This window comes from Astatotilapia calliptera, chromosome 4, assembly GCF_964374335.1.
Source record: "Astatotilapia calliptera chromosome 4, fAstCal68.1, whole genome shotgun sequence".
NCBI lineage: Eukaryota > Metazoa > Chordata > Actinopteri > Cichliformes > Cichlidae > Astatotilapia > Astatotilapia calliptera.
Genome location: NC_137425.1, coordinates 13,036,633 through 13,060,642, shown reverse-complemented (window position 1 = coordinate 13,060,642; position 24,010 = coordinate 13,036,633). Strand labels below are relative to the sequence as shown.

At 40.2% G+C, this 24,010-nt stretch overlaps 2 protein-coding genes across 3 annotated transcripts; both read right to left on the bottom strand.

The window, feature by feature from the left end:
* Window positions 1–2,053: 2,053 nt before the first annotated feature.
* Window positions 2,054–8,771, bottom strand: LOC113020691 (transmembrane protein 235). Of its 2 annotated transcripts, XM_026164872.2 has the most exons (5): window positions 8,160–8,559; window positions 8,028–8,075; window positions 7,052–7,129; window positions 6,456–6,593; window positions 2,054–3,504 (listed from the first exon to the last, which is right to left on the bottom strand). In XM_026164872.2, the coding sequence occupies exons 1-5, from the start codon at window positions 8,209–8,211 to the stop codon at window positions 3,260–3,262; spliced, it is 561 nt and encodes a 186-aa protein (XP_026020657.1). In that variant the 5' UTR covers window positions 8,212–8,559; the 3' UTR covers window positions 2,054–3,259. The 2 variants fall into 2 exon arrangements, with proteins under 2 accessions (XP_026020657.1, XP_026020656.1); XM_026164871.2 differs by having other exon boundaries at window positions 8,028–8,771.
* A 5,807-nt stretch (window positions 8,772–14,578) lies between these two features.
* fscn2a (fascin actin-bundling protein 2a, retinal) lies at window positions 14,579–23,583 on the bottom strand. Its single transcript, XM_026164870.2, has 5 exons — window positions 22,498–23,583; window positions 18,979–19,135; window positions 17,239–17,360; window positions 16,991–17,158; window positions 14,579–16,886 (listed from the first exon to the last, which is right to left on the bottom strand). The coding sequence occupies exons 1-5, from the start codon at window positions 23,318–23,320 to the stop codon at window positions 16,681–16,683; spliced, it is 1,476 nt and encodes a 491-aa protein (XP_026020655.1). The 5' UTR covers window positions 23,321–23,583; the 3' UTR covers window positions 14,579–16,680.
* Window positions 23,584–24,010: the final 427 nt, after the last annotated feature.

Below are 24,010 nucleotides of genomic sequence, written 5' to 3'. Positions count from 1 at the left end.
CTGTGGAGAACATTGTGATCTTCTCCATGATACGTAACTTCAATAAGGAAGATCTGTAGTCACACATCTGTCTGTTTCCCAGGTGTTGGCGGCTAATCTAAGCTTTACATCCCTTCCACTTTCCCACGTTTCGAGCTGATTGTGACATCACTGGTCTAGTCCAATCAGCTTTCTGGTGGCCTCCTTCGGGCCAATCAGCCTTCATGCCGTGTACTTTAAATCTCACTGTGCATCTGTAATTCTTCCTTGCAGATGCCTTGATGAAACCAATCTTCTCTACATCACCCCCTCTCCCGTCACTCAGGCTCAATTCAAGTCTCCATCTTTATCTCCACCAGCATCTAGACTCTGTTGGTGGGAATGTCACAACTCCCATTCTGCTGTGACGGGCTCTGGGACTTTAACCGCAAACTGAATTCTGTAAACCATGTTCAATTCCTTCTAACAATCTCTTCTTATTGAACTGCCTGTAGCATTGTTCAGTGTGACCAGTTTGGTGGTGGATCAGTGATGGTCTGGCGAGGCACCTTGACCTCTATTAGGTACCAGAATGAAATCCTTAAACGTATTATCAGGCCCTGCGTTGGTGCAGTGGGTCCTTAGTTCTTCCTGGCCGCATGCGGCAGTTCCTTAAGGATGAAGGAATTGATACCCTTGACCGGCCTCCACGCTCACCTGAACTAAATCCAATATAACAACTTTGGACATTATGCTTCAGTCCATCCGACGCTGCCAGGTGGTACCTCAAACAGTGCAGGAGCTCAGTGATGCCCTGGTCCAGATTTTGGAGGAGACCACCCCTCTCCCAGGGCACCATCCGTTGTCTCATTAGGACTCATTGTCCGGCACATGGGGGCCACACAAACTACTGAGTACCATTTTGAGTTGCGAGCTTGGTGCATCTATTTTTTCTACTTTTTTTTTTGGGATGTCTTTGCATTTAGCCCTGTGTAGGTTGAGAATAATCATTTTACATCAAAGTCAGTGGTATCCTTTTGTCGCTAACACAGTACTCGTGGCTCCAGATGATACATATCAGTATTGATATCCAGAATGATTTTTTTTTGTCTAGTGAGATCTGATGTGTTTGCATAATCGTCCTTTATTTCTTTTTTGAGCAGTGTATTATTTCTGCTGTTCCAGCAATTATCAAAGTAAATGTTAGTAAAGTACTAACTATCCTGAGTCTGTGTTATATAATCATAACCAATTACACAGAGATTTGACTCTGCAAGGATGCTTTGCATATGAATGAATGCATCTTTTATGGACAGCAGCGTTGCAGCATATTGTTCAGGCATCTCTGAATTCCTCTGAGGCCATCTCTATATCCAGTAGTTTTTTTTCCCTCTCCCCACACTCTTCCTTTTCTGTCTGGGGGCTTCATTTATATTCACAGACTCTACCAAAAGAAACCAGATGCCCACATTCTAGTAACTTCAAGACAAAAAAAAAAAAAAAGAGACGTAAAATGCTTGAGAAGATTTTGAACTTTTTTGGAGAGTGTGTCCTCAGCAAAGATGGACAGCATTAATTATATTTAAACTATAGTGGTGAACGATTTGGCATATATAGATGTTTATTGTGCTTTTTTTGAAGGTACACTAACAGGAAAGTCAAGATTTTAAAGCTCACCTATAATCATGTCGCCTTTATGCCACCTGACATGCCAACAATAGTTTTGATTACACTGTATTTCTTTCCTTTGAAATAACCCATTGCAAAAGAGTCTAACAAAGCAGAGTCCAGCAAGCAGTCTTGCTGGTTCTGGTTGAGCATGAGCACTCTTTAGAAACAGGCCACATTTCATTCAGGATGGAAGTTTTTTTCCAAGATCAGCTTGGCTCCACCAACTCCTGACAGATGACATACTCAGGCTGAGGGGTGCCCTTCATCCCTGCTCCAGATGAAGCCATAAGGAGCCTCTACTGTGTTACTTACAGTTTTCTTTGGCCCTACTGGTGTTCAGTTGTGATTTACTCCGCACAAGAAAGTGATCAAATTTCCTCACAACAACAGTTGCGGCTTTAAATAATCAAACTGTCACAAATCGTCACACATTTGTGAAATTTTATTCAAATCACAGGTAATATTCTCCTTTTTAATTCTGTTTGCAAGTTATATGAAACATCAATCTGGCTTTTCTGCCACAGCTGCTCAGTTATGAAAACATAAGGTCTGTTATGAATGCTTTTTAAAAAAAAAAAAAAAAAAGGAAGACGACGACATCATAAAGTCTTACAGCAAATGCTTAATGTTGTGTTTTTCACAGTGTTCACTTTATTTGAATTACAGAGAAAAGTCTTTCCAGAACAGACAGAATCTCACAATATTGAGTCATTGGCGACAGTAAAGCAGGCAGCGACACATGCACATATTCTTTACTGCTGAAAATAACTTGCAGTTGCCCCAGGAGTGCATTTATCTTTAACCTCATTTCCATGATTAATGTAAGGACTGGTGGGTTAGCTACAGAAGTGTTTCACACAGACGCACAAACTAACATTTAGATGTTGCTGTAGTCAAACTCTCAGCACCAAATGACTTGACGTCTGCATCATTTCTTTGGAGGTTTTAAAAAGCTGTGCAATGCAAATTTCCCCTGGCATTTGGAGAAACGGTGTAGCAGTAATTCTTTTATAAAGTATTAGAAAGGATAGAAACTACAGTCTGATACCGTCTAGTCTCCCGGGTGGCTTTTTAATGCCTGGTGGTTTACTTTTGCAGAATCAGCAGCGTTTCCACTTGAATGAAGTACTTAACATTACTGATGCACACATGCTTAAATACACTAAACCATATTCGAGTCCTCTCAAGTCTTATCGAGCATGCATCAAACCAATTAAACCATAAAATATAACTGGTCCTTTGCTTAAATCTTTAACTTACCAAATTATACAGCACCGAGCCTGAAACATGTGAACACATTTAAAAAAAATAAATAAGAAAATAAAACTGCCAATCTTTACAGTAACTACTCGGAAGAGTAAGCTTAGTTTTCATGTCTGGGTTTGATTTACTCTACAACATCACGGTCTACAAGGACAGTATGTCACAGCTAGCCTCTGAAAACAATGATGAAGCAGATGTTCAAGAGCTTCTGTATCTACAGTTGCAGTTTTGTAAAGCCAGCTTGCAGAATGGTTTATCTTCTTGGCCCCTGGCCTGTGTGACCAACTGTTTTAGTCAAATAAATAAAATCAAGTCGATAAAAATTGAAGATTTCTGTAGTTTCACTCAGAAACCAGAATGTGCGACTCTATAACATGGCAATGGCTACACCAGAGTCATAATGTCCCTTCATTTGTGTTATTCTGGCAGCCAGCATGAGCAGCAGGCCTGTTGCCACCTCCAGGCTGTAGGAGAGCCAGGCTGTGGCTAATGACCAGCCAAACGACACGTTCACATAGACGAGATTCTCTGGGGGCACAGTTCGCTGGAACTCCTCCATGGCCTGATTGGAGTATTTGATGTAGACGCTAACCCCAGACAAGGTGAAAAGACCTGATGAAGCACAGACAGACAGCTCATCAACTCAAAGGCCTTATTAGACTTTAACACATTCCCTTTTTAGCTGCAACAGAGAAACAGATCTATCAGTGGGAAAGAAAATTACAAAGCGCTTGAGCACTATGATCACCTTTATGCATCACACTTAATCGGCTTTTACAGTTAGGTCATTACAGTAATGACACATTGATGAGCAAATAATACTTCCCCCAACGCATGCTTTGCTCAGTAGACTGTTTAAGATAATATAGACATAAACACGCTCACGTGTACCAATTTAAAGCGCCGGCCAATTCAAATCAGTCTCAGGAAACGTGCCCACAAAGGCGGCTCCAAATTTAGTCTGGCCTTAAGTGTGCTTCTAATATTTTTTTGATTTCTTGTGTTCCCAAACGGACAGATGAAATGTCCCACATAACAATTGCCACAGAGGCGAGCCGACAAGAATAACATCATTAAACGTCAACCTCAAAACATTGAGCCATTAAATAAGCAATTCAGGTCGACCTTTAGTCAGACTCATAGGGAGGAAAAACCAGTCTGAGCAGTCGTCAATTGCAATTAAATCTAGTTAATTACTGATGATTTAAATGCAGAAGAAAAAACCCCAAAACAAATAAAGAGTCACAGCTGTGGTCTTCCTTTGCATGTACTGTGGTTAATTTGCACATCAGCAAAAAGAAAGTGTGTGCATTTCCCAAGTACAGTACATTATCTGTGCAACACTTTATGTGAGACTCATGCTGTTACACCGCTGATGCCACGCTAGGAATTTACTAAACATCTGTTGAGCTTACTTGACAAAGCAATACTAATTAAAATACCACCATGTGAATGAAGTGAATGTATTTTTTATTTTTTAAACCTTGAGCTGAACAGCTAAAGAAGGACATTATTACATATTTCCCGAGATAGAAATGTCAGCTTTGCTATAGCTCATATTTATAGCAGGTTGCCCCCCGCCGAAAAATCCAAAGAGATTCATCAGTGCTGCAGTATGTGGTGCGAGTGGGATTACGAAGACCTTCACCAAAATATCAAACTTAAAATACGTAGTTACTGCGAATGCACCGCATAAGGGGAGAAAGCACAATAACACAGACATCCATTATGCCCGCTTTCTTTTCTTTTATATGATCAGTGGTTTTGAAAGTGGCAGAGCTTAGTGCTTGCGGGTCTCCTGGAGTACACACGTGGACAGGACATTCGATAGAAAGCATTAAATTATCTCTGTTTCTATGTGACACTGGAGGTTGAGCATGTCAGCAGAGATGGCACACTGTATAATAAGTCCTATGTCTGTCACAGATTTGCGCATTTACCCTCAATTTCAACCAAATAGAGATTCAATCTCATTCCACTTGAGTTCAGACCTAATCAAATGGATTCTTTGATGGATATTTATGGCAGCTGCTCAACAGCTGAACCCTTCACTAGAGGGGGAAAAAAAAAAAAAAAAACCCAAAAAACCCCATTTGTGTTACAGTATTGATGACAAAAGCAGGCCCTTCCACTGCCATTTAAAGGAGGAGGGGAAAAAAAAAAAAAAAAAAAAGCAGAGCACGTGTGATTTGTGCGTGATTATGACACATTTGCACTTACATTTTTAGGAGAGCGTTTCTGATTTGACTCTTAATAAGAGCAACTTTCTGCGTAATAGAATTTATCGCAACCAATTCCTGCAAAAAAGGACAGATGGAAAATGACATCAGAAAGTGCCCACTGGTAATTCCAGGAGGAAGTCTGACTGCATCTTTCAATCAATGACAAGCTCTTCAGTAAATTTGAGCCACTTCATTGTGATCAACAATCAGCCTCCATGCTGCAATCAATTACGTCAGTCTCCATGCTGAGAATGTTTGGTGGTATGGTTTCTAAAATTATGTTCATGCTCACCAGGAACCAGCTTGCAATTCTGATTAATTTAATGCAAATGTGACAGGGAAACACTGAAGCTGTTTTCACACATCACCCCCCCCCCCCCCCACCTTTACAAACTGTGTTAGGAGAATCAAGTCGGTACGCCGCCCAAAGTTATAATTAATGCTCTTGCAACTGGGAGTTGTAGAGATGTGCTGTCTGGATAGAGCGGACAAGAAACAGGACTCACTAGCTATCAATCCACCAAACAATTACTCGTACTATTCTCGGGTGGGTTCAATTCGACATGCCAGACTTCACTGTCAGGGATGTCGAGTTAAAGAGCATTTAGCACCCGATTAAGTTGGGTTGGACATACTAGTTTTATTCCCACCAAACACTTCAACATGGTAGAGCTCAGTGAATATGTTCTTTTAGCACGTGGCGCCTCAAATGATGCCGTCATACCACCTCTCACTGTGCCATTATGTCTGCATCTGAATGGAGATAGTCACGCTGTTTATCGTTTATTCACAAAATCTAAGGAACAGACCGAAAGGAGAGAGAAGTGCTGCTCACAGCAGTCCAAAAGTGCTCTGTGCCTCGGATCCTTATTTTCACCATTAAATCCCCATCTTCACCACTCTAATAACAGTCTGTGTGAAAAGATCATTACCTAACTCAACTCAATTAAGCTGAATGGGATTTTTAATGTCCGCACAGAGATATTTAATACGTTGCTGCCGATTCGTCTTCTTCAAGATAAAATATTTACATAACTATAATCACCGTTTTCTCATTGGCCATCGGCCAGCTCAAGCACACAGTTTATGTCTATAAAGGCTGAAATTAGATACTACTGGAGCCTCTACTCACAACCAAATCCGATGTGAGAGAGAACAGCTGAAAACGCGCTTCTCGGGGTCTCTTAGATGCACGCGCAACGTACCTGTAAGACCACGATGTGTCGCCCACGTGCGTTTTCACGTTTGCTGTGAGTCTTGCACGCCGACATAAACAAGCAAGAGCACACGGTGTGAATCCGGGCTCAGAAAAAGAAAACAAAGGGAATTCTGTGGACTTACTGCAGAGGAGAAAGTAGGATGCTGACGCAGCCAGCAACTTTGGACTGGAGGCCAATGAGCTGACAAGTCCAAAGATCCAGCCAAACACCAGGAGGACGAGGCTGAGAGGCAACAAAATGACCACTACTTTGTGCAAGCCTGCAAACACACACATTTGAAAAAAATATAAATATATATATTTTTTTTTAAATCAGCGATTTTCCAATTGACTCCCATCATCCAGGGTCCTGCTGATTTTTTGTTCCCATTGTCAGTACTGAAATCAACTAGCAGAGACTCCATTGAGTTCTTCTCCCACAGTGGACAGTTTATTACTGCATTTTATTTGTCAACGTTGCAAGCAGGAAGTGTTCCTGAAAACCCTAACAAAACTGATTTTATCTAGTAAGCGCAGTTACAAAAGCACACTTGGAGGGAAAAAACCCCCAATCTCGTCATGTTAATTTGCAGGATGTGATTAATTGCATAGCATATCTTGCAAATGCAGATGTTTTGGGCTTCCAATCAGACCTCTAATCCTTACTGCCAAGAACATACTCCCGTGTGGCTACCATTACCATTTTAAAATGCATCACTTGATCAAGGAACCCACTCACCGACAAGGTGCCTTTCTGCCTCTGTCAGGTTGGACATATTTGCTGTGAAAGAGGGGGTGACTGAACTCCAGTTTGCTCCTGAAAATGTCAAATGAAAAGGTTACACATGACAGGACCAGTGGCAGAGCCCTGGGACTTTGCAAAATTGCTCTTAGATGTGAAAAAATGTGGTATTAAGTGTGGGAATAGTAGACAATATTAGAAAATAAATAATAGTTTCCCTTTTTGCTAGGGAATCTCCAGGTGAGCACTGCCTGATTAGTTTCATGTTGGATCATTACTTGGCATTTATTGCATGAACTGTGGGTGCCGCCCGAAACAAATAGAACACATTTGGGACCTCAAGCTGGAAGCACATTATATTGCAGCTGTGCCAAAACCATCCTTCACAAGCTCTCCTTGGTCTCCTGTGTGTTCTCCTGCAGGTGGCTGCAGAAACTGGTATGTGTGGGGTAAAAGTTGCTACTGTTAAAAGCCATTTTCCTACCCAAACTGTATTCCACAATTAGAACATTTCAGGCTTCATTTCACTGCATGAGAATTGAATTTCTGTGGATTCAAGGTAATGTTGCAAGAATTTGAGTAGTCCGTCATTTAGAATATCCCCATGCTTCTCATTTCCAATATAAAGGCACTGGGATATCAGCTTCTCCGTGCATCAAGTTCACCTAAGATTAGACCAATGAGGATTAAATGAGGGACTGCTGTTGATCCATCAGAAACTAAAGACAATGTTAAACCTCTGCAGCACTGCATGTAACCAACTAGAGTGAAATCAAGGGATTTATTAGTGTGCCAATTTGAAATCTGCACAAATCAGAATGAACTTTTATAATTTTTTGAGGAGGCTTCTCAAAATTACCTCTGTGAGACGCAGGTCAAAAGTTATGCGAATATGATGGCTGATTTTTAACAAGTCGCACAGCTGTAAAGACCCCAATAACAGCTCATTAAAGATGAAGTTAAACTGACATACCTTCAATAATTCTCCACAGTCCAGAATGGGAACTCAGGTCATCTGAACCTGTGTAGTTGGGTTTGTTCACATCAATTATGTACCAATAATCAGTCCCAATCGCTACGGCGAGGAAGCAAAAACTGAGCAAACCTGTAAGCCCAGCCGATAGAACCACCGGTCCGTACTTCATCGTGCAGCCCATATAAAGCACAGTTTCTCGTCAACGGGAAGATTTTTCCTTTCTTTATTGTTGTAAAATGGGATCTTCAACGACACGCCAATATTTCAGATGCGTAAAAGCGCTCCAGCTAAATCCTTCTCCGCAAAGTGCCAGCTCCCCATCCACAAATATAGTTCTAGAGCAAAATAAACAAATTAATAAAAGAAATCCGGCTCGGCAATGTCAAACAAAAAATGCAAAGCGAGACAAATTAGACGAAAAAATATTTTTTGTCAGTGCCATCGCATAACACATCGCATAACAGGTAGGGATCCCGGGCGTGTGCATGGTGGCTGTAAGTGCTCCACGATCAATTTAAATTGTCAAAATGCGGGAATATAACAACGCACTTCCGGTGACGATCTCCAAAATAAAACTACATCCGTGGAACGTCGATCGGTAACATTTTGCAATTATATTTTGATTAATATAGATACATGTAATATAATAAAGACAGGACAAAAATATTAATAGAAATTAACGATTTAATAAACAAATAAAGGCTGTTTGAATAGCTGGAGCAACAATAGATGTGTCGAAAAAAAACCACGTGACACACACGTGAGTTTAAGTAGGAAAAAAGGTCTAGAAGGTAGGTGATTAAGCTTTTTTTCAGTGAGACAAAGAAAATGAATTAATGTAACGTCTTCACAACTTAATGACATGATGCAAATTAAGCACAGCTGTAAAACAAAATTATGTAAACATGCTATTCACCACTTCAAAGTTTGAATTCACTGCAGCTAGAGGGTTTGGACAAGCATTTCACCCCATTCGTCCTTGTAAAACTGCTCTGGAGCTGTCAGCTTGCACTGGGGATGGTGAATAAAAGGCAATTTTCAAGTCCTGCCACTGTTCTTAATTGGAGTGAGGTTTGGACTCCGACTTGGCCACTGCAGGATGTTTTGAGGCAATCCCCGTGTAGCTTTATTGCTTTATGTTGGGCTATCTCACCGGGAAATTCTCTTGTTGTCTGCTGGATTTCCCCCGTTTTCCACCAGAAAACAAAAGAAAATCAGACTTCTTTGCTCTTGCTTTTCGTGCTCATTGCACACCCACGGCTGCAGTCTCATGTCATCCAAATAGTGGTGTAACATATACACTTTCTAATGACCCGGTCGAGTGTAATTGCACACTTCAGGGTAATAGTGTTTCATGGTTAATAAGTGATCCAAGCAAACTGCTTCTTTAAAAAAAAAAAAAAATCTACTCTCTAATTAAGAAGACTGAAATGTGAAGTCTGTTCTTATGGCTTAAGGGAGGCTGTGGACGGCATTTTTTTAAAAAGGCACTTTTCTAACAAGGACTTTCATCCTATTAATTCTAAGATTATTAGTCACATTGAATACTCCCTTGTCTTTAGTTAGAACAGCTAAGGAAAGGTAGAAGTACTCATATGGCATGTTTTTCTCAATTTTGGAAATTGGTTTAAAATCTTTAGTTTTTGCATTTACACCCAGGCAGTTAAGGGAAAGATAGATTTGTGTGAGCTGGGAAATAAATCTTAATCAGTGCAGTTTTCAAAGACATCGAACCTTGTCCGGCCTCTTTGTAGTTTAACTGGTTTTCAGCTGTGTCTCCTTGAATGCACCAACTCCAACACGTAGGGGAGTCAGAAGGGTACATCTCAATAAAAAAACACTATGCAGTGAAACAGAATAAATTTTAGTTATGCGTTTAGCCCAGAGCACACAGACAAATTTCTGCGTGAGCCACAAATAAAAATCAATGTCAGCGTCTTTATTAAAAAACTAATACATCAATTGTGTTTAAGGCAGCTGAGCTCTCTGCGACACGCCAAATCTATCTTTAATAGATTTTTCACTCATCACGATTATTATTGAGTGGGTGGACTTTAATTAGAGAAATATTGTCATTTCTGTTATAGGATGGGTTTTTGTTGGAGAACACTCCTAATGAGCTAATTTGTCTTAAATATAAATATATTTTTTAAAAGTGAAATTCCATTTAATTGACATTCCAACTAGTTTGTGTTTAACCTGATTTATTGACTTTTGTTCCCTTCTTCTTTTAACTATTGTTTTTATTTGCTGCACCACTTTTTTGCACAATGTCTGAGTCTTTACTGGGTGGAATAAAAAAAAAAAGGTTGTCCATGCTTGTAGCCTAGCCTTACTCCAGAACTGATCAATAAGTCAACTTTGATCCCTGGCATCTCTTAAAACTTCCAAGTCCAGGCACGCTGCACGCACTGTTCAAGCAGGGCTGCTCTGCACATGCTTTGTACTGGGTTGAAGATATTTTGCTAAAGTACTTTACAAATGCATTTCCAAACAAACAGAACACAGAGACCTCATGTGCACCTGTAAACCTAAGATAACTTTTTTAGTTCTTTTCCTGAGAATAATGCAAATGCCATCCTGGGTGAAAAGCGGGAATGAAATGTCATGATGTGTCAGAGTTCCTGAGACTCAGTAATTATGCAATCATTTGAAGGAGTCTTGAGCAGCGGTTGACACAGTCGCGCACAGGTTGGCCTCTTATTCTGGAGACTTGTCAGTTATTTGCTCAAAACCTCTGCAAGCACTTATTTCGAGAAGCTATTAAGAGTTTTAATTTGAAAAAAAAATAAACTTTTGTTTTAAAATGAACAAACATCCACCGACAGAATATTCTAGGTGAAACTCTTCATGCTTCATTTAACCCTTGTGTGGTGTTCGTATTTTTGTTACACAGCCAGTGTTCATGGGTCTGGTGGACCCGCTAGAGTTTTGGCTTTCCAAATTAACACTATCAAACAATTTTATGTTAAATTACTCAACAGATGTTTACTTCATCCCAATTACAAGACATATGAACAGCAAACATGGTTAATTTTTTCCCTTTACCTTTGTTAGATCACATTTATGAATTAATGTGCTTCTCGTTTTTCTTTTATATAAAGTGTTATAAATAAATCAGTTATAATCAAGTGGAGTGAGTGGAAAGACACAACACATTTACACGTGAAAAAATAATTAATTGTTTAATTTTTCTTTTGAAAAAAACTGAACACGGGTCTCACAGACCCGAACACCATACAAGGGTTAAGTAGTACAACACCACTACTAAATGACTGAAGTATTTTCATCCAGAAGAACAAAAATTGCTCTGTGTTGAGTGCAGAGTAAGAGCAAATCATGTTTTCACTTTTATAACAACCATTTCAAATATTCTTTATGCTCTTTTCCTGATGTACTCCATTCCATTTCACAACTGTGGACAACTGTGTTTCATTTTCAACTTGCAGAAATTGTTCCTAGCTTTTATTTTGGTATGCATGCCTTGCTATATAAGCTTTGATACAACCCAACAGAAAATCACAGATGCCCAGTCGAATGATTTTGGGCTGCTGTCGTGCATATTTTAAGCCTGCTATTGCTAATCTGTCTTTACAGATTCATAAAAACAGCGTTTGTGAAATTGACTAAACCACATGTAATCGACTGTAAAGACTTCGAGGGCAGTGTAATGTAGCAACAGAGCTTCAAAAGGTAAGCAGAAAAATTCACACCTCCTTGTTTTTAATAAGAGAAGCACCTCTTTCTCCTGTCCAGTTTCTTCTCTCTTCACAAATAAACCAATATGCCCTCTGCCTCTTTCTCTGCCTTAGATCTTGTCTGTCTCTCTTGTTGTTCTGAGAACTGACCCTGCCAGGTCTTTTGTGTTTACCACTCTCAATTTAAGGTTGTTGTCACTCTTATCCTTCTCAGTTCTTCAAGTTGTTTTCAGTTTCTGGTATCCTAATAATCCAATAATCTGACGCTCAGCTTTTTCTGTTTCAGGCTAAATAGCATTGATTCTGGTTTTAATGACATTTTTATTTATTTAAATGAATATCCAATAGTTTATGTGTTTGTTTCTTGTCTTTGCCTTAAATTTGCTCGGTCTAGTTTTTGTAGGGTCTGTGTTAAAACTGTCTTTTATTTAGCTTGCCTCTGTCAGCCTTTCAGCTTAAGGTCACAGGGCTCCTTTCCACCTTTTCCTCTTTGAAGCTTTTCCATTGATTGGAGTTGGGCTTACTGGCTCTAAGATGCTTATAGAATGTCTTTGTTTTATGGCTTTATAGCAAAAGTGAAATCGGTCCATTCATAATGACGGATAAACTGTGTTTTGCTTCATGGTGGATTATTATGACAAGCAACTGTTATCTCGTAACTTTGCACTGCAAGCAACAATGTTATAGAAAGTGAAACTGGTCCATTAAGAATATATTTGTACACTGTACACATTCGTACAGCCCGATCCGATGGGGAGGTGTGGGAAGCCAGATCGGGCGCCCCCCTTTCGGCTCTCCTCTCTGCTCTCTCCTATCTTATCTTACTTACTTGTCTTACTTCTCTCTATCACCTTTTCTGTCCCTTTGAAGAAATGAGGCTCCATAAATGTTAAAGAGGTAAGTATTTCTCAGTTGCAGTGAATAGATAGAATAAACTGTAGAAAACTAAACAGCAGAAAGAAGAAGAGAAATAACAATTTTAACATAAACCAGTGACACACTCCAGGGCCTGATCAACCCTGGGAGGGCCTCCTTGGATGAGGGTGTCCAGTGACAAATGGCCGAAACACACAATGAATCCAAGGTCCACTACTGACGATGTGTCCCAAATTTCAGTATAATAATTTTTATCAGATCTCTAATCCCTAAACCTAGCCAAGGAAAAATGGCAGATTAGTTTTGGTAAAAGAACAAAAGTTGAGGCACACAACGATAACGATATGTGCCGCTGGTAATGTTTCTGGGCTGCTTTTCCTCATAACAGCCATCCCTCAAGATTTTCTCCATTTAAAGCCATGCATTGTCAGGGATTGTAACATCTAGTCCTTTTACTGAATCTGTGTGTCTGAATTTGTAACCCTCACATTTAAACCCTCAACACCGGTCATCTCTGACCTCTTCCCCTCCAAGATGACATCCAATTCAAAGAAACAAAAAGACATTCAGCTGCACAGCGTGTCTGCCCTAAAGCCACTGTGTGTATTTGCGTGTTGTGTGTGTTCTACTGGAAAGCTGCTGCCAATCCAAGGAATTAGCTGAACTTTCTTTAAACTTCATTTGCATAAAGGCTTAGAGAGTCTTGACCATCTGCTTAAAACGACCACTTTGTTTTCTTGTCTAAGGTGTATACATTTGAGATACTCTAGCAGATCTAATTAAAAAAAGAAGCAAGCCAAGCGCGTGGTAATCTAGCACAAATAAGTTTACCGTAGTGTTGCCGTTTCTTTCCTCCAGAACACCGACACGCATCTAGAACAAACACAATTGTTGTGAAAGCCTTTCTTTTAGTTTCAGTGTTACTTAAAATTTTCCTTGCAAATGCTTTCAGAGATCTTTGGCACTTTCACTGAAATGTCAGACACAGTGCACAGTTAATATGCTTTGTAGAGATGCGGCTGTATGTGTGTTTGCCTTTGTGTGTTTCTCGGTGCCGTTTCTGTCTGTGCAATTTTCTTCCTCGAGTCAGACCAGAAGAGAACTGAAATTCTCAGGAAAAAATTATTTTGCTGTGGACCATAAATATTTGAAATCGCTAAGAGATGACAGAAGGATGGCAACTAGTAACCTGAAAATGTGGCTGTGGCGAAAACATGCCTTTTTCTTGAGAATGATCTGTAAATGCCAGCTGAGCCCACTCTAAAACCCGTGTTTCTTAAAATGATTAATGAAGGTCATGTCAGAGTGCTGTTTTACTACCAGGTGTTTGTGCTTGTTGCAGCAGGATATGGTATTTTCACTGATTATTGCTGCATAGAAAGGACTAAGTGAGGTACACAGTGCCATCCAGTGTGGTGAATGGGAAAATCCTCTTCTTATTAGAAAAATGACTTATTACGGCAGGATCAAGGAGATATTGCACGTAAATTAAGTATAGCAATTAGCAAACTTAATACAACTGTATTTAAACTGTAACGCTTTTCATTTGAAAGTAATATTTGCTGAAATATTATTTAGCCCTAACAATCAGACACAGGCAGCTGGCATCACTGCAACATCTGGGCTTCCAGATGTAACAAATATTGACAGTGCCAGCGGCACTGGTTATCCCTCTACTTCATGCTACTGGAAGCAGATCTGAAATCATCACTGATGGTAAATGTTAAACTGAAGTCATTTCACGTTTTAATCACAGCTCACCACACTTCTTTGTTGGAGTTCCCCGCACAATGAATTAGTAGTCATAAAAGTCAGATGGCATAATGTTGGCTTCTGATACATTACAATGATGTGGCAGATTTTTACCATTAGGATTAGGACTCAGGAGCTCTACGCCAACCGATGATCAGCTCACAAAAATTTCACACACGTCCTCTAAGCCTGACCCACAGCTGTAAATCTCAAAGACAACAGTGATATTATAAGTTTTTATTGTCAACATTTGTCAAAAATCATCATCATAAAGCAAAGATCGTAAAACGATGTCTATATATACATATATTAGATACATTCTAAAATATGGCCAGAGGTTCTCTATAGAGCTGTTACAGGATGTATAGGTAACCAAACTTTTTTATAACTAAAACTAATCCAGATTGCACACAACACAAAACCACTCGTTTAGACATTCTGCTGAAACTATGGTAGATTTTATTACCTTCTGGGAAATATCCAACAAAAATCTACAGAATTAATTGTTTACATTTTTTGGTTGTCCTCTTTAGTGCACAACAACATCTGTTCTAATTAACTCTGGGCAGCTTGTACCCTTAGCGATTTGTTGTAATCATTTTAGTGAGTCCTGTGAGAGATTTTAGTCATAATATGAAGAGTTTCCCAAAAAAAGAAAAGGATTTTGCAGCTAAGGGTCAACTTCAAGCCAATTATTAGTGCTTCATAAGCAGCACCGGGTAGGTAGGTTTTAGGAAGATTCTACTGATTTATTAAACGTACTAACTTGCTGTTGTATCCAAAGTTAATTAAGAAGATCAATCGGTTTCAGTGGGGTGTTGCTGGCCTTTCTATACACAATGACTGGACGCAAAGGTGGAACAACATGTTTTCCAACAACTATAAAGATTTCTGAAGGAGTTTGCAGGAGCTGGGTCTAACCAGCAACCACTAGGCAAGCAAAGTGCATGCACCTTTACTCTAGATGATTAAATATTCTCATCTAAGTTTGAGCAAATGGATGGAAAACAAGCATCCTGGAAATCAATCTTTGCAGTGTTTTTCAAAAACATCTGTTGTCAAAATCCATTATATTTTCTTATGCGGCTACCAGCCTCTCAACATGAAAACAGGACATAACTGGATATACAGTGCAGTGTAGATTAAGGCCCCTAGGCAGATCACCAGAGAAGCACTTCTGAGTTTACATCAGATACATTAGAAAGATCCATCCGATACTTTAAATCTCCTCCGACTTCTTTCTCACTATTCCCTGATGTGAATAAATCATAAATAATTTTTCTGCCGACATTCTTTATTCCTAAAGATGTCTGAACTTCTTCTTTGTGTAGCACATATTGTATATGTCTCAATGTTTGCAGTGAGCCTGGTTTTGGTGTTCTTTGCATTTCCATTTTCAGCCTGTCCACTTATTTTAAGGTCTATCATTTTTTAAAAATAAAGTCAATAAATGTTTCATTAAGACAAATGAAAGCGATAGTGGTACCAACTATGTGCTGTTTTTAAAGTCAGTGGTGCATCACCTTTCATTAGAATGATTCAATCAATGAACTATTCTTGTTGAATGTGTTAAAGTCAGAGCCTAACTCGAAATCATTTAAAAGCTCTACGCAAATGCCGAGAGGTTTTACAAGTCAGGCTTTCATAAACATGGACAATGCTAGCTGTATAGCACTGTACATAAACCAAACCAAATGTGTTTCTATACATAGGTAAATGTTTTTTTTAATTAAGCCTAAGGATCCAGGGATAATGACACTGACTTGTCACTATCTGTGTTTTTTTTTTTAAACTTTTGGAGATGTAACCTATTAAACTTCAGCTTCAACAGAAGATGATTTTTGTTGCTATCTATTAACAAACTCTCTGGGTAGGTTAAGCAGAAAATCTGTCAAAGTAACAACAAACAGTGAGAGGTGCTTACATTCTTGGCAGTAACACCCTGTGTTGTGACCGGTTGGTATGGCTGTCCTCAAAGATATAAGGTTGCATATTGAACAAAGCCTGACTGAAAGAACCGTGATAACATCTCTTGTCTCCCCATTTGTGAAATTACAAAAAATGACACATTTTTCACACAGTATGTGTCGTTTGATGTTGGCATTTTTGAAAGACAAAACATCAAAGAAACATATCTTTCTAAAGTGTTCACTTCTTCCCAATTTCAAAAGAAAAAAATCAAGCCAAAAAAAAAAAAAAGGAAAACAAAACAAAGCAAAAAAGGCAGGAAAATATTTTCCAGTCAGTCTGCTTCATATGACCTGGTAAAAGCACATCCTGCCCTTGCATTATAGGCCATCACTGAAGACCCACATTGAAGGGAATCAGTACTCCCAGAGAGAAGATGCATCGACAGATTTGCCATCACACATAAGTGTGCCTCCCTGGTCTCCACGAAGGTACTTGTCATTGGAGCCCTTGATGGCGACACGTCCATGCTCCAGGAACTCAAGGAAAAAATTCTCTGACTTTTCTCCATCTGAGCACACCAGGCCACTGCTAGAGACATACCAGAACTTTCCATTCACACCTACAGAAGAATACACATCCATTAATAATACAATTAATAGCTATTACATGGCAACAAAATGCAAGTGTACTCATTAAAATGTAATATGTTGTGGACACACTGACTTTTTATATTGTAGGCGCCGTCGTTGAAAATCAGTGTGAAGATGTCGTAGACTGATCGATTCGCATCTAGAGTGTTGGAGTTCTTGTGGTGACACACAAAGCCATTTTCTCCACGAAGGATCAGCATAGGGCGGTTGATGAGTTTCATCAGGAGCAACTCATCATCAGCTGAAACGAAGGATAAATACGTGGTGGGAATTTCAAACAGACACAGCTGACTCTCCAGCATCTTGCTTAAAGGCACGTACCCACTGTATCGCTGACTGCGGAGAGCTGCCCGTTCTTCTTTGTACACACGTACTTTCCATTGCTTGCTTTGAGCGCTACTCTTTGTCCCCTCCATTCAATATCAAACATTGTGTTGACCTCACTGGGTAAAGACATAGACAGGCAGAAGGAGAATCAGACGTGAGATATAGACTTACCAGGATTTCGACATTGATTACCTATGAAATGCCTTTTGAAAACCACAAGAAGTTCTGAAATGACACACTGGAGTGTTTTCCACAACTAGAGGCAAATCTTCCTTGGAGCAGTTAAGTTTCACCGTTAACTGTGATTTTCATGTGCTTAGATTTAAGGACAAAAACCACTTGGTCAGGATTTATAAAAGGCAACAGTTTGGATTGATAATACCAATAATAACAACTGCACTAACAACCAAACCAGTGGGAGGATAACCTGTGTCTACAACTAAGTTACAATTGTGAACAAACCCAATCTAATTAAAATAACAACTCATCAGGAATGGTAACATTTTAGAGTTAAATTCAATTCTTAAATACACAAAGTGCACACTTGAGAACTCTTGAATTTAGTAACTCGAAGAACACACTTTAGTTGTGACTTGCACAACAACTGTGTTTCTGTATCCTTTTTTCCTCCACTCAACCCCAGCCAGTTACAGCAGATGGCTGCCCCTTTCTTCCAGCAGAACCACTTTCTTGTTAAAAGAGTTTTTCCTTCCCACATTCCTTCGTCTTGACGAAACTATTGTACGGATTTGTCTCTATATAAATAAAATTGAATTGAATCAATAGCATATTTTGGATGATACCTACATATCAACGCTTCATTTCATCAGTAATTCAGAAGTTTTTTGATCGAATACCCGTCTTCAGGCCTTTTTCACTTGGGTTTAGTTATTTTGTTGTTGTTTTCACCAAACACTTTTCTAATCTTCAGATCATGGACTTGTTATCCTGACATTCTCTTGTAAAATTTTGAATTTATTGTTCACACATTGATTGCATGACACGGAAGCAGGAAAACAGCCCCAGGCTATGATGTTTTGCTGTTTGGGTGTAGTGTTGTTTTTTTGTCTTCCCAATTATTGGGGATTTGTGACAAAACTTTTTACTTTTGTCTCCCCCCACAGGACATTGTCCCAAGTGTTATAGTATGTCTTTTTGGACTGAATAATCAGGGTTTTTTTTTTCACTCTGTCCAGAATATTCTTTGTGTGATTTTTAGCAGAGTACTAGTAACAGAGTAGTGCAAGTCCTGAATTTTCTCTATATGTGGACAGTTTGTTTTATTCTGGACTGAAAAACATTTTCAGTCCAGTATATGTTTGTAGCATTGTATGTTGTAACATTTTCTAGTTTTGTGTATCTCTCTAATGCTTCTTTTAAGGTGCTATAAAACTGATTTTGCCATACTTCACACCATACTACTCAAAAAGAACAGATTGTCATTAATCAGACTTCATATGTTCTAAAATTACTGAGAGGCGTATATATCAAGTCACATGTTCCATCTTATGTATAGACTAGTTTGTTAAACTTGAAGCGATAGCACCTCACAGTGGCCTGTGAGGCTATGATTTAATTGGATGAAACAGTGTAGTTAGCATGCTAATTTCAGTAGATATGTCTGCAGCACACAGTGCAAAGACGTGTCTAGCGTAACATGGATACTGTTTATTGTTTCTTCACGTTAGTATACAGGTTATACATAGCTCCTGCACAGCTTTAATAGCTACTTACACCTCTGTGGCAGTGGATTGGATCTCTCCATGAGTCACTAATGTCCAGTAGGATCCGCCATTGGTTCTGAACATAGACTTTTTGCTTTCCTTATCTATCTCCATCTGAAAGGTCTCCATGTCTGTCTCCACGTCCTGATTGGCTGAAATACTCACTCCTAGTAATAAAGGGAGGAAGAGATAACATTGATAAGTGTGTCTTGGTTAAATGGATTTTTTATTATCATTTTTTTTATTGGTTTATATGGTTTACTGGTCGGAATGCCCTTTGCTTTTTATTGAGTGATAGATACTCAAGCTATAGCATTGCCAAACAGATTGTTTGTGCATAACGGTAATCCACAATCGTTTTAGTTTTAGTTGCTCCAAGCAACTTCTTTTAGCAACAAAAGTGTTTCTGTTGCTGTTGACTCCAGTGCATGCTACCATCTGCTTCAAGACTCCAGCTTGCTCTAGTCTGTTATATATCAGCTCTGCTAACCAAGGTATGTGTGATAACAGGACAAGTTGAATAATATGTGCTAAAATGAATATTACATTTGCATTTACCCTATTCTAAATGTTACACTCACAACAAGTCTCAAGTATGAATCTTATGTGCCTTGTAGTCTTTTTGATGCCTGGTTGGTTTTGAGTAATAGGTACACTGCAGAATTATTTTTTTTAATTAATTTTTTTCCCTGTCCCGTTTGGATCTTTAGCCATCAGAATTGTTGTCTGCAGGCCAAGAAACATGCCAAGCGGATTCCCTTTACCAATTGGATCATCATGGCCTTGCCATATTGGTCCATTTGATTGACCTTTATTATAATTATGTATTTATTTGATTTGATTTTCGGTTGTTACAGAGGGGACAGACATGACTGGGGGATAGGACAGGGAGAAAGAATGAAAGAAAGAGAGACAAAGAAAAATAGAGGGGAGAAGAGATGGTGAGAAAGGGGGGAAGAAAAAAAAAAGAAAAACAAACAAAACACCTGGATCACCTGTATGGAGATAAGAAAACACAGAAGGGAAAACAAACAAAAAAGAGCAACATAATAAATACAACACCATCACAATAAACTAGCTAACAGTAGATAACAGTACATACTAAGTATTACATGTTATTGTGCAGTATGCAAGATTGACAGCGCACAATGTGCTTTGAGGTAGCAGCCAAGAAAGATGTAGAGCCCCAAACGAGAGGTCACCCAGTAGCCACGGAGCAGAGGCCAGAGGGGGTTGCAGTGATGTGCCTGCAGGCTCTGCCGGCAGCCAGCTGTGCCAGAGAGGACCGGGCCTCAGGCCCACAGGCCTGAGGGCACCCCACCCTCCGGAAGGGGCCCAGCTGGGCCACAGGTGTCAGGCCCCGCCAATCGGCCACCAGGAGTGAGTCGGCACATACATGAGCACCCAGCCCCAGACACCAAGAACCACCAACACACCAACGTCTGAGGGCATCAGCCACTGGCAGGGAGTGTGGTGAGGGGAGATAGGCCTCCATACCTCGGAGAGCCTGAGATGTTCCCAGAGAGGTAGAGTCTAAGACCCAAGCTGACATATAGACACAGACGAACAGGCGCACGCAGAGGCAAACGTGCATGCCCACCCCCATATACATAAATAAATACTCAGCACTCACCCGACATGGAGACAGACACAAATAGACACTGTACACACATTCACACTTCCCAAACATACTCTATATCCCAGGTCCGGGTACCCCTGCCACTGCAGAATTTTTAAGATTTGCATTTGTTGAATTTCTAAGGTAAGTTGCATGCTTTTGCCTTTCTTCCCTACCAGTGAACCATATAATCCATCTATCAGTCTTTCAGACCCTAAGGTCTCAATACGGTTTGACTAAGAAATCAGTTTCCCGGCACTGCAGCTATTCAGCCAATATCCAGCATTTGCTTTCTTAAACAAATTTCATGACCTCATCTCACGTGACCTGTTTTTCTCCTGTTCTCTAACCACAGGCGCCTCACTTGCAGTGAGTCTATTGTTTCAGCCCCTAATCCGCATGTCACATAAACTCTGGTGGTAACACAGACAGGTATAACTGAACTGTGTCTGCTGTAGTTCAAATTAGATGCCACAGAAATATCCTTTAACCTCTCTCTTAATCCCGTTACAACCCTAATCCCCCTCAGTCACCCCTCCACCCTTCCTGTTCATTCGCTTGCTGTAATTCCCTGAGTGGTGAAATGCAAATCTGCACGGCAGGGTCCAGTAAGCAGCTTTCAGAGCCTTGTTCCTTAAAGAAACGTGGAGCTGCCACAAGGCAAACCAGTACTGGCGAAAATTAGTCTTAACCTTCTGTTATGTAGATGAACTGTCAGATTGCTGAAAGATTTCCTTCATAGTAATCTCTTTTAATGCAGAATATTATTCTTGCATAATGTCTGCAGCCCAACATTAGTTTGAGAATCCCCTTCCCACTTTTCACTATAGAGGTAATTTAACAACAGAGTTGTCCTACAGTGATAGTTGTTTGAATTATTGTTTTAATTGACTCTTAAAGCTTGAGAAAAACTTGGAAGAAGAAAAAACTATCTTCTCCTTGTCCTGCTTCATCTGCATAATATTACTGGGCAGAGCAGATCACATCAACCAACCTGAAAGAAGATCATGTGCTTGAGCTGTCTGCTAAGGCCTGGCTATAGCTGCTAACACCTCACTGTCACAGTAGTTAACTATAGATCCACATAATGTGGAGAAAGGTAAAAGGTAAAGAGCGTGTAGCTGTAAGGCTTAAAGTCCATTGATGGTAATTGACACCACTGGGGCACAGATCTCTCCTGGAGTCATTTGCACACTACTTAATCTTCAATGGACACAGTGGAAATGACAAAGCCCATTACTGCAACTGCCTTCACAGTTGCCATCAACCATTCCAACATCCAGGCAAAAGTTTTTTTTTGTAAACCTAGACCATGTGAAGTTCATTATCATAGACAGAGGCAATGTTATACTCAGAAGACAAGTCATGACCTCAATTCTGCTGGTTTGAACTGTTTTGCTTTGGCTGAACTCTCAGATAACCCCAATAGCTACACCTAGAAAACAATCAACGTAGCCATTATAGCTCAGTTCTTGAATTACTTTGCAAAGTCCCTGCTGATTTAAAGAGAGGCATAATGCTGCAAAGAGACTACTTATCAGAAATCAAATGTACTTGGATAAAAATATTATTGCATATAATCAGAAATAGAACTTGTTCTTTCCTTTGGCGTGTAGTTATTCTAGCTGTTGATCTCACATGTTTATGCTCTTTTTGGTGTCTGCTTGTTACAATTAATGCATGAATGTTTACCTAAAGATTTTATGTCTTTGCAAATGCTTAAATCGAATTGTTTACCCTCTCAGACTGTCGCTCATTAAAGCTATCCCCTCTTTAATGATTTTGAATCTGATACTCAGTTAAGAATAGTATACTGTAAGTATAGCCTTCCGTTCATCATTTAAAAAAGCAGAGCTGTAATGACACGAAGAACATACTTATTTGTATTACACTGCATTGGATCCAAATTACCTTGCTTGACTGAAACAAATCTTTTATTTGCAGCTTGAAAAACTACTTGTGGATGACTCTCTTCCAGATCGAACAGCTCGTCTTTTCCAGGCTTGGAGCATCGGCCTGACCGCAACGTTCCTGTGGGTCCCACCGGGGCCAGGTATTTCCCGTCACAGTCCTTAAAGGCCAGCTTGCCAGATTTTAGCTCTAGAGTGAAGCTAGTTGCATTGGTATTCTCCTTCACAAGTTTGCCGTCGTTGCTGAGGAAACGGCTGTCACAGGTCTTCAGGCTGTACTTGCCATCGAGGTATACCAAGGTGACGAGGGAGTCCACTCCCCAGGGAATGTTGCTGTCCACAGATATCTCTCCATCTGAAGCAGAGAGATGAGCATAGCGCTTACGTGCCACACTGAGAAGGCTGGCCTGTGGATGTAAAGCCAAATGGACGGCCCACAGCTCTTGTTCCCCAATGATTTGGGCAAAGCAGGACAAATAGTCTGCCGAGCCTCCAAAGTAACGTTGAAAAGGTTCTGATTGCAGAGCCCAGCGTCCGTCAGCTTGGGGCACGATAAGAAAACGGCATTCAGGATCACGCATCTCTGCCCCACATATGATCTTACCATCTTTATCAGAGGCCAGATAGCGTCCCAGGTGGCTGCGGAGGAAGACTACTTGCCCATCTTGCTCATCCTGCTCTAAGGTCCAGATCTGTTTCTTCTTCATGCTAGTAGCCGAGGCGTTTACCTTGAATCCAAAAGCCTCAGCCGTCAGGTAGCGGTTCTCATAGTTGATGAGGCCAAACTGCAGCTTCAAAGCTTTGTTAATTCCGTTTGTAGACATGCTTGGACAGGACGCACGTTACAGATTGCGTGTGGAGAAGGTTAGGACAGACAGAATAATGAGAAATGAAGAAACTCAGGCATGAGACTGAGCAGTAACAAGTAAAATACTTGATTTCTCTCCTCTTCTGTCTCTCAAGCTGTGAAGTAGCTCCACTTATCTCCCTTGATGGAAGTCCTTGCTTCTCTTGTCACTTTCTCTGTTTCCCCAGAGGGCTTGCTCAGGCACTTGCTCTTGGTTCCCTAATGAGTTAGGATTAAAATCAGCAGGACACAGCTCCTCAATCCAACAAGCTGCTGACGTCACAAACTAGTGCACCAACCACAAGCCACCCCTCCTCCCTATTCTTCTCCAGCATGTTGTCTGCGCAGCTTCGTTCCCCCTCTCTTCTGTATCTCCTGTTCTGCCATCTCCTCCTTCTTTTCCTTCTTGTCTTGCTTCCCTGTAACTCACATTGACACACTCATTTGTCAGCCTGACTCCTATTGGTTCTTACCTCTCCTTGTTTAGGTCCATATACTAGTAGCCACGCTATCCAGTCCCATGATTATCCTAGCGTTGATCTGCTGGCGAACCTCAGTCTAATTGCAAAATGTCCAGAGAGTAAAGGTGCTTTTGGATGTTCCCCACTTTTTCCTTCTCCTTTGAGTCCCCTTACAAATAGATTTTTTTCAATGATTAAGCAGGTTT